Source organism: Harpegnathos saltator, unplaced genomic scaffold, assembly GCF_003227715.2.
Source record: "Harpegnathos saltator strain DR-91 unplaced genomic scaffold, Hsal_v8.6 scaffold442, whole genome shotgun sequence".
In the NCBI taxonomy this organism is placed as follows: Eukaryota; Metazoa; Arthropoda; class Insecta; order Hymenoptera; family Formicidae; genus Harpegnathos; species Harpegnathos saltator.
The window spans coordinates 1-8294 of record NW_020230253.1 but is presented as its reverse complement, the minus strand read 5'-3'; the positions used below and the strand labels follow the sequence as shown (position 1 = coordinate 8294).

The following is an 8294-nucleotide window of genomic DNA, read 5'->3' as shown; positions in this document are numbered from 1 at the left end:
AATTGATATCCGGGAATGTGTAGTTCGATAGGAAGCGCATTTATCGCGCGATTCAACAGACCGCTGCTGACTTTGACTTTTGTCGAAGACATTCACTACAGTCCCGGATCAGCGGTGCCGGACCATCGATATGCGTTCGCTGCCACGGACGATTGTAATGTTCCAAACATCGACGATACTGCTGAACCTCTGGATCGACTCTTATATGTTCAGGGAGTCTGTCCCACAAATCGCCAATATACTTTGCAAAATCGTGTAACAAAACAATCTTCGGTATGTATTTCAACTGTTCGGAGGTTAGCTCTCGAATATCATGAGTATCTATCAAAAGGAGCAACATTTTCTAAACTGAGCGTTTCCAAGATCGGCGCGTCTATATATATAGTTCAATCGCAACGATCCATTAACATAATCAATTTTGTGATGTGGGGGAAACATGCGATTCGTGAAGCAACCGACATCGATACGTGTGACAAATTTCGACAATCGAACGCAATCAATGATTGGACAAGAGGCGCGCAGGCATGGAAACATGCTTCCGAACACCATACGCGGCATCATATGCGGTCCCTCGAATTGCGGCAAAACGAATGTTCTCATCAGCTTGCTGGAAAGTCTGCACGGTCTGCGTTTCGAGAACTTGTACGTGTACTCAAAATCGTTGCAACAACCTAAATATCGCTACTTGGAAAATTTGTTGAAACCGATAGATGAAATTGGATACTTTACATTCTCCGATAACAGCGACGTGATTCCAACGACCGAAGCGTCCAAAAATTCTATTTTTATCTTTGACGATGTGGCATGTGACAAGCAAGATACCATAAGAGAATACTTTGCCATGGGTCGTCATTCGAACGTTGACTGTTTCTATCTCTGTCAAACGTACGCAAAAATACCCAAGCATCTTATACGAGACAATGCAAATTTTCTGATTCTCTTTAAACAGGATGGTACCAATTTGAAACATGTGTACAACGATCATGTGAATACCGACATGTCATATGAAGATTTCAGTGCATTGTGTCGCAAATGTTGGGAGGATAAATATGGTTTCACATTGATTGATAAGGACAGCTCAATGATCAACGGACGATATAGGAAAGGATTTAACGACTTTGCTGTGCTGTGAGATGCTCAATCGTCGTTGCAACCTCAACCTGGTAACATCTTCAACGTTCACGAGACAAATATATCAATGGTGAATAGTAACGTGAAAATCATGGATCATGAAAAGGTAGCGGAAGAGATTGCGAAAACGAGCGAATCGATCCGCAAAAAATATCGCGCTTTGAAAACCGGTAGAATTGTTGAGAATGCTGCATTGGAGAGACACTTTAAACCTATTATTGAACCTCTCAAGCAAATCGCGGGAAGCAGCGCTAATGTGGAAAGTAACGTTGATGTTAAAACTGCGCCACTATCAATGAGTACAAGCGAAGAAACAAAGAGTATAATATTAAAACCCGAAAAAAAGATAAAGCGTAAGGCGAAACTTTCACCAGCCGCATTGACTCCGCTGAAACGGAAACTATTCAATGATCCTTCGATAGTTTCTACATCGACGGGAGCTCTACAATATGAGGAACCACATGAATCTTCACCGATCAACAATCTACTCACTGATGATGATGATGATGAGAATGTTTTCGAAACCCCCGATAAACCGGTAATGACATCCGTTATACGTCAGTTGCGAACGTACAAAGGACAACAAACTTTACATGATCATTTTGGTCCGTTGGGTCAAAAATATATGGGGGCTGTGCTAAGTAGTGGAAAAGATAACACTATAGATTATGTTTACGGTGTACGTCTTAGTAATGATGGAGCAATGCTCGGTGATAAACGTGTCGATGTGGACAGAGACGATAATATAATCATAGGCGAAACAGGATACATTGGAACACCTGGTCTTTACGAGCTAATATTCAAAAGAATCCCCGACGATTCTGTGTACACCGAGGCTGATATGCAAAAATATAAAAGTATACTATTGGCGACGAATGCTCACAGACGCGGGTACCTCCCGCAAAATCCGATACTCGGTAACAAGGGACACAAATATAAACATATAATCGCGCCCCTAGTATCACATGCGTCGAGCGATAAAGTGGCCGGAAAAGATTTATATGCATCTCAAGCTATGATGACCTTAAATGACAACAATATCGATTACGTGCATTGGGATGATCCCAACGAGCTGGTGGATCGTTTGCGATTGCTTGACGCTTCGCGCCAAGCCGGCAACAACGCTCATGACAACGAAATTTTATCGATTATCGAAGAACTCCGCGAAGCTGGTCTTATTATAAATTAAACAGCGCTGCACTGACACGAGTCAGTCAGTCAGTCAATCGTCAGCCAGTCGAAAGCATCGACACAGCTTGCTCCGTAATGTCGACGCATAAGTTTGGAGTATTGCCAGACAGCAATAGTTCTCCGATCGAAGCGCATCAATGGAATGAACATGTTGAAGATTACATACATGAAAATGCTCTTTGTTTAAACGTTGCCAAAGTTTTCGACGCAAAGTCGCGCAAGATACAACATGTAGCGCAACCTGAAGCCGACAGTGACGTTGCAACCAAATAATACGTGGAAGAATGTGTTGCAGGTATCAGATATCATTTAAACAACGTTGCAAACGATATGTACATGAAAATGCCCTTTGTCTAACCGCCAATAGTAAAGGTCGTGATGGCAAATGTTTCGATGCAAAAATGCATGCGATACATAATGTACCGCAGCTGGAAGCCTTCAATGACGCTGCGCACAAATATTATGTGGATGAGAGTATAAAGTCTGTAAAACTTATGTTGCATGAAAGTAACGTTGAGAAGAAACAGTATATCGATGAGAATATAAATGCTGTAAAGCTTCTACTGCATGAGAGTAACGTTGAGATGAAGCAGTATGTAAATGAGAATGTTAAAAAATTGAAGGATTGGCTGGAAGACTACCGGAAAAAAAAACATACAGAGCATAAATAGCATTCATGAGAACATAGACCAAATTTTAGACTGGACACGCTCAGAGATAAAGAAATCAGCGGAAATATAAAAGTAGAATATATTTTTACCTGTATATCCCCTTCGCTTTCGAACTCGAAAAGTTAAGTTGGGTTTTGTTACAACGAATTGGAGATCGCAGGGAAGAGAAAAGAGGTGGGGAGAAAGGAATATACAACATTTTTATAAAATAAATTCACATTTTATTTTTGAAGTTACATTCGTAGTTTTGCAATCACTCGTAGCATTTTGCGTTTGTTATAATCTCGTGTATAATTTCATTTAAATGAATCGTAGTCAATTCACGGAATACAATATTAAAATATGTGTCTAAAAATTGTAAATTTTTCATTTGCCGTCGTACATTTTCCTCGATTTCGCGATATTTATCAACGAGTGTCCGTTTTACGAAATCTTCGTTTACACCTTCCTTCGTGAGATTAAGTTCTATTTCGCCTACTAAAATATATTTGCAATTACTCACAAGAGCGGCAACCGCTTGTAAATGTTCGTATCTAGCATCGATATATTTTGTGACAGTTTGCAGACCATCGAAAGATGTCTTCTGCATTATAATATTCTCCGTATACAGCTTATGCTTCTTCAGTGGCGGTTGCTTCAGATGCGTAGACTCCTCCGATGTCTTCTTCGCAGGTCCGCTCTCGTCCAGCATTTTCCCTCGCTGACTCACCATTACAGCTCGTGCACCGTACGCTGAGGTAAAGTTGATGCTGATATTGTTGATGATGATAGGGGTTGGTGTATTCTTATTTCCCCACACAAATAAGAATTTGCAGAGGTTATAATATCTTTAAACTTCTCCCACGTATTCAAATCAAGGAGAATTCCTGAAAACGTGTTCCCCATGATCCTGATCGTTGGCTCAAATGGATCCATGTTGTACGTGGTGCGCAATCCAACCTGCATCCTCTTAGTGTCCGAATTGTTGAGCGCGTACGTCGTACATAGAAGCATGTTACGGACGTTTCCCACTTCTGTAGAGAGACTGCTCGTCTTCTTCGACGTCTTCTTGAGAGCGATGTCCACGTTAGCGCCGAACATTTTTCTTCCAAGAACTTGTTAATAACTTGTAAAGAACTTGTAATAACGAGAACTAGCTATGCTGCAAGTAGGAGCAACGAAGCTTGAATGCTTCGCCAGTCTCAACACCGTATGTCTTTCCCCGTAGAGAATAGAGAAAGTAGTGGGGATGGTGATGCGCAGACGTAAAAGGTCTACAACTACTTATCTTTTTCAAAATGATAAGATATAGTTTTTATATTTACTTAGAATGGAGAGATAGACTACCGTATCAATACCATAATTTTAGACTGGACACGCTCAGAGATAAAGAAATCAGGGGAAATTTAAAAGTAGAATATTACAGTTAAATTGACATATAGTATCAACATAGCGAGAGACGGATCATCACAAGCTGCAATGGCGAAGCAATCATCAAAATTTAACAAAAAGAAGAAAAGTTCAGAGAAGCAGCTCATCGGTAACGAAAAGCATCGGTTGGTGGAGGAGTTGCACGCTCCAGCGAGAAGATATTTTCCCCGTAGACGCGTCATAGTGCGCGGATACGATGATCTTTGGCAAGCTGACTTGGTAGAGATGCGTCCTTACTCGCGATTCAATAGAGGCTACCACTATATACTCACTATTATCGATGTGTTGAGCAAATATGCGTGGGCTGTACCGATGAAGAGCAAGAGCGGTAAAGAAGCAGTGGCAGTGTTCGCCAGGATATTTCAAGAATCTGGAAGATGTCCGAAAAATTTGCAAACGGACCAGGGAAAAGAATTTTATAATGCGGATCTGCAGAAACTCCTTAAAAAACACGGTATCAATCATTATTCTACGTACTCGGTAATGAAGGCATCTGTTATGGAACGATTCAACCGCACGTTAAAGAACGACATGTGGAAAATGTTTACGTTGAATGGAACATACAAATGGATCGACTCGTTACCACACCTTATCATGGAGTACAACACACGGAAACATCGAACTATCGGCATGCGTCCTATCGATGTGACACCCGAAATCGCTGATAAGCTCCTACACACAGTCTACAACAACGTAAAGATCACTGCGCCTGCGAGATTCAAAGTGGGTGATCTGGTACGCGTGAGCAAATTCAAAACCATCTTTGAAAAAGGCTATACACCGAATTGGACAACCGAAGTGTTTAAAATCGTCAAAGTGCAGACAACTAATCCAGCGACCTATCTGCTCGAGGATTCTCGCGGAAAGTCTATTGCCGGAGGATTTTACGAATACGAACTGCATCGCGCTGCTAATCCTGACGTTTATCTCGTGGAAAAGGTGTTGCGAAAAAGCGGCGACAAGGTTTTAGTGAAATGGTTGGGATTTGATAATTCGCACAACTCTTGGGTACACAAAGAAAATGTATTGTAACCAATTCTTTGTTATAAACACTTTTTTATTACAATATCCTATTATAAACAGCTTGTAATAAACCATCTTTTATTATAGTTAACAATATTTCTTACAAAAAAATATATGTACAATGATCGCTTTTCATTTTACAATATACATGTATGCACAATGATCGCTTTTTAGTTTACAATTGTATCCTGTAATGTCCCCATGGTAAAGTGTCTGTTGAGTTTGGTACGATATACCGCTTGTCATCATACGGACTCAGAGCAGTTTTCAGTTCGGACCACGGTGTAGACTTTGTGCATTTTGGATCGTATGTATGACTGATGACGTTGCTTTTCGACCTCATCTCTCAGACACTGCATATAATCATCAAACGTTATAGTTCGCGCTACGACATTGGTCTTCACACCTTTCGCCTTCTTCGTATCATTTTTGCTGTCCACCTTTAGCGCGTACATCTTTGCTCTGAGCCCGACGAATTCCGTCATAATCGCTCCGTTATTTTCATCTTTCATCAGACCTGGTACCTTTTTGTTGACAAGCGGTATACCGTACGCATTATCAGCGGGATAATCACTCGTATCAAACTTAGAAATATCACGTTTCATGTGCTCGAAAATATCATCGCATTGGATATGGTAGATTAAACTGTCAGTATCGGTGTACATTACTTTACATCTGTTCTGATACAGAGGAGACATGTTACTCATGATGAAATTCGTACAAGCAGATCTTGGATATGTCAAGGATACACATACCCACATAGATCGGCTTGTTGAATTTCACCTCAAGTTTACGTAGCTCAACGGCAATTAAATTTTCCGAAAAGACACTTCTGCTATGAAAATTTGGTCTCGCAATCATTGCCTCAGCACCGTATCGTCCATCCCATTTTGTCAATAGTTTTACGTCTACGTGATTGCGAACGTTTTCCATAGTTTTACCGAACACCGCGTTGTTCATCAATTTGTACAAATTTTTCTCGAAATCGTTTGTCGCGCGTGTTCTAAACTGCGTATTAAGTTCGATATTGTAACGTCCTGCGACGTTCTCTCCACCATATCATTTTTTCGCCTCTACATTAAAAGGCCAGCGAGACATATAGGTAGATTCAACCATAGAGGGTAATTGTTACTATTAAAATTTATCGATAAAAAGTTCATATCTTTTAAAATAATAATAATTTTAGAAAATCGCGCGGTGCGATTTAAGGCTCCTTCAAAGTATTACAAATTATGTCCTAATAAAATTTCTGTAAAATCGATAGTTTAGAAGTTATGGCTATTTGAATGTCTCGACCAATCAGGAAAAGGCATGTTTTTCTCAGTAACTATAAGGCCTAGAAGAAAAATCTTAATTGCTAACAATAGCATTAAAAGACCTCTATTTAACGACCGTATTAACATTTTGAAAAACATTAACAATTAATAAGAAACCAACAATGTTACTTACCAGTAGACTTCAGAAAATTCTAAAATTCATACGCAGGGACTATTGGGACATCAGTAATGCGTACCTTCCGTGAAAATTAAGAAAAGTCAATTTAAAATATTTTTAACACCTACGTACATAGAGAACATTTTAGTGAAACATAAGCAAATGTCAAAACCTCAGAATATTAATTACAAAAAGGAAATAATGCCAAACGAAAACAATTAATTCTTGCCCACAAAACAGAGAATCCTTCTGACAGTACATTCTCAAAATTTGGTAATTTTTACTTAAAATTTAATAAACCTCATTTATTTAAGTTCAGGGGTCGTTTAAATACCCTATTTAGCTTGGAAATCCACCCATTTTTGCCTTGGTCACGTTTAAATACTTTATTTAATTTAATTTAAGCCTTCTGTCCACGTTCAAGCTCCTCTTAAATATTGCACTCTTTTAAATTCGTTCGTACAGTACAACGGCTTGAACTCATCACTAATAATAAAAATTAATTGTTCATCGAATCTTCTATTACCATAAGCTTCTATAAGGTCTAAAAGTCGGTAATTTATACATAAGAACCGTTTATAACAATTGTTAATTAATTACCGACGCCAATAATAACGAAACCTACCCAAGGGATCTATCTTACCGACATACGTAAGTAGAGAGCCCTATGGTAGAACTCAGCCTTGCCGAGAAACATTAATTTAACAACAGTAATAATAAGGATCCCTGTAATAAGAAATCCTAATTTTCCAGTTAACAATATTATAAATCTCTACACTCTAAAACCCACTGTTAACAATATGCATTTCTTATAATAATTCTTAATAACCACATTTAAACATTAATAACAAATATCTCTTTTATTATAACACATGCATATTGTCTTTATAAAAATCATAACTAATTAACATTATAACTTTCTATTACACTATTCATATAATACTAAATTAGGCGTATATTATAACCTTAAGAACCACACATAATATAATATTAACCATTTCCTTTTATTAAATTATAATATTATAAGGCATAAATAATTACGCGCACATATAAATTAATAAGTCAGACTGGCGACAGAAGTCTCAAAGATAAGGCACGCACGCAGCCGGGCCACCGAAGGTGCTCTGGAATCCCCGAGTAACCCGAGCCCATATCAGGTAACATAGGGCATCCTGTTGACCACGCTCCTTATCACATCCGGCGGCGCGCCGAGATGTCTCGATGCCCGTCAGCATCACGCCACTCAGTCCCACTCTGAAAAACCTTGAACGCTCCTACTCTGGATCCCTCTCGTATAATCCCATTACTCCTACCATATAGCCTACCCCACTCTTGAGTTCCATTGTCCGGACCGAACGAGGCCCGGGAGCAGCTCCCACCGCAGAGTCGACATCGGAAGTTCATACAGTACAGACGTGCCTCTTAGGAGGCCAT

General features: G+C 39.4%; 1 protein-coding gene across 1 annotated transcript; it reads right to left on the bottom strand.

The window, feature by feature from the left end:
- Positions 1–4403: 4403 nt before the first annotated feature.
- On the bottom strand, positions 4404–6439 carry LOC112589238 (uncharacterized). The gene is made up of 2 exons (XM_025301706.1): positions 6188–6439; positions 4404–4717 (listed from the first exon to the last, which is right to left on the bottom strand). Exons 1-2 carry the CDS (start codon positions 6384–6386, stop codon positions 4494–4496), a joined length of 423 nt encoding a protein of 140 aa, XP_025157491.1. The 5' UTR covers positions 6387–6439; the 3' UTR covers positions 4404–4493.
- Between the last annotated feature and the right edge of the window lie 1855 nt (positions 6440–8294).

Bases quoted from the DNA above. Each gene is read 5' to 3' on its own strand.
- LOC112589238 (XM_025301706.1), bottom strand. From the start codon at position 6,386: ATGAACAACGCGGTGTTCGGTAAAACTATGGAAAACGTTCGCAATCAC. The intron at 4,718-6,187 runs ATGTGGGTATGT...CTCTTGCTCTTC, and splicing joins GAAATTCAACAAGCCGATCT to ATCGGTACAGCCCACGCATA.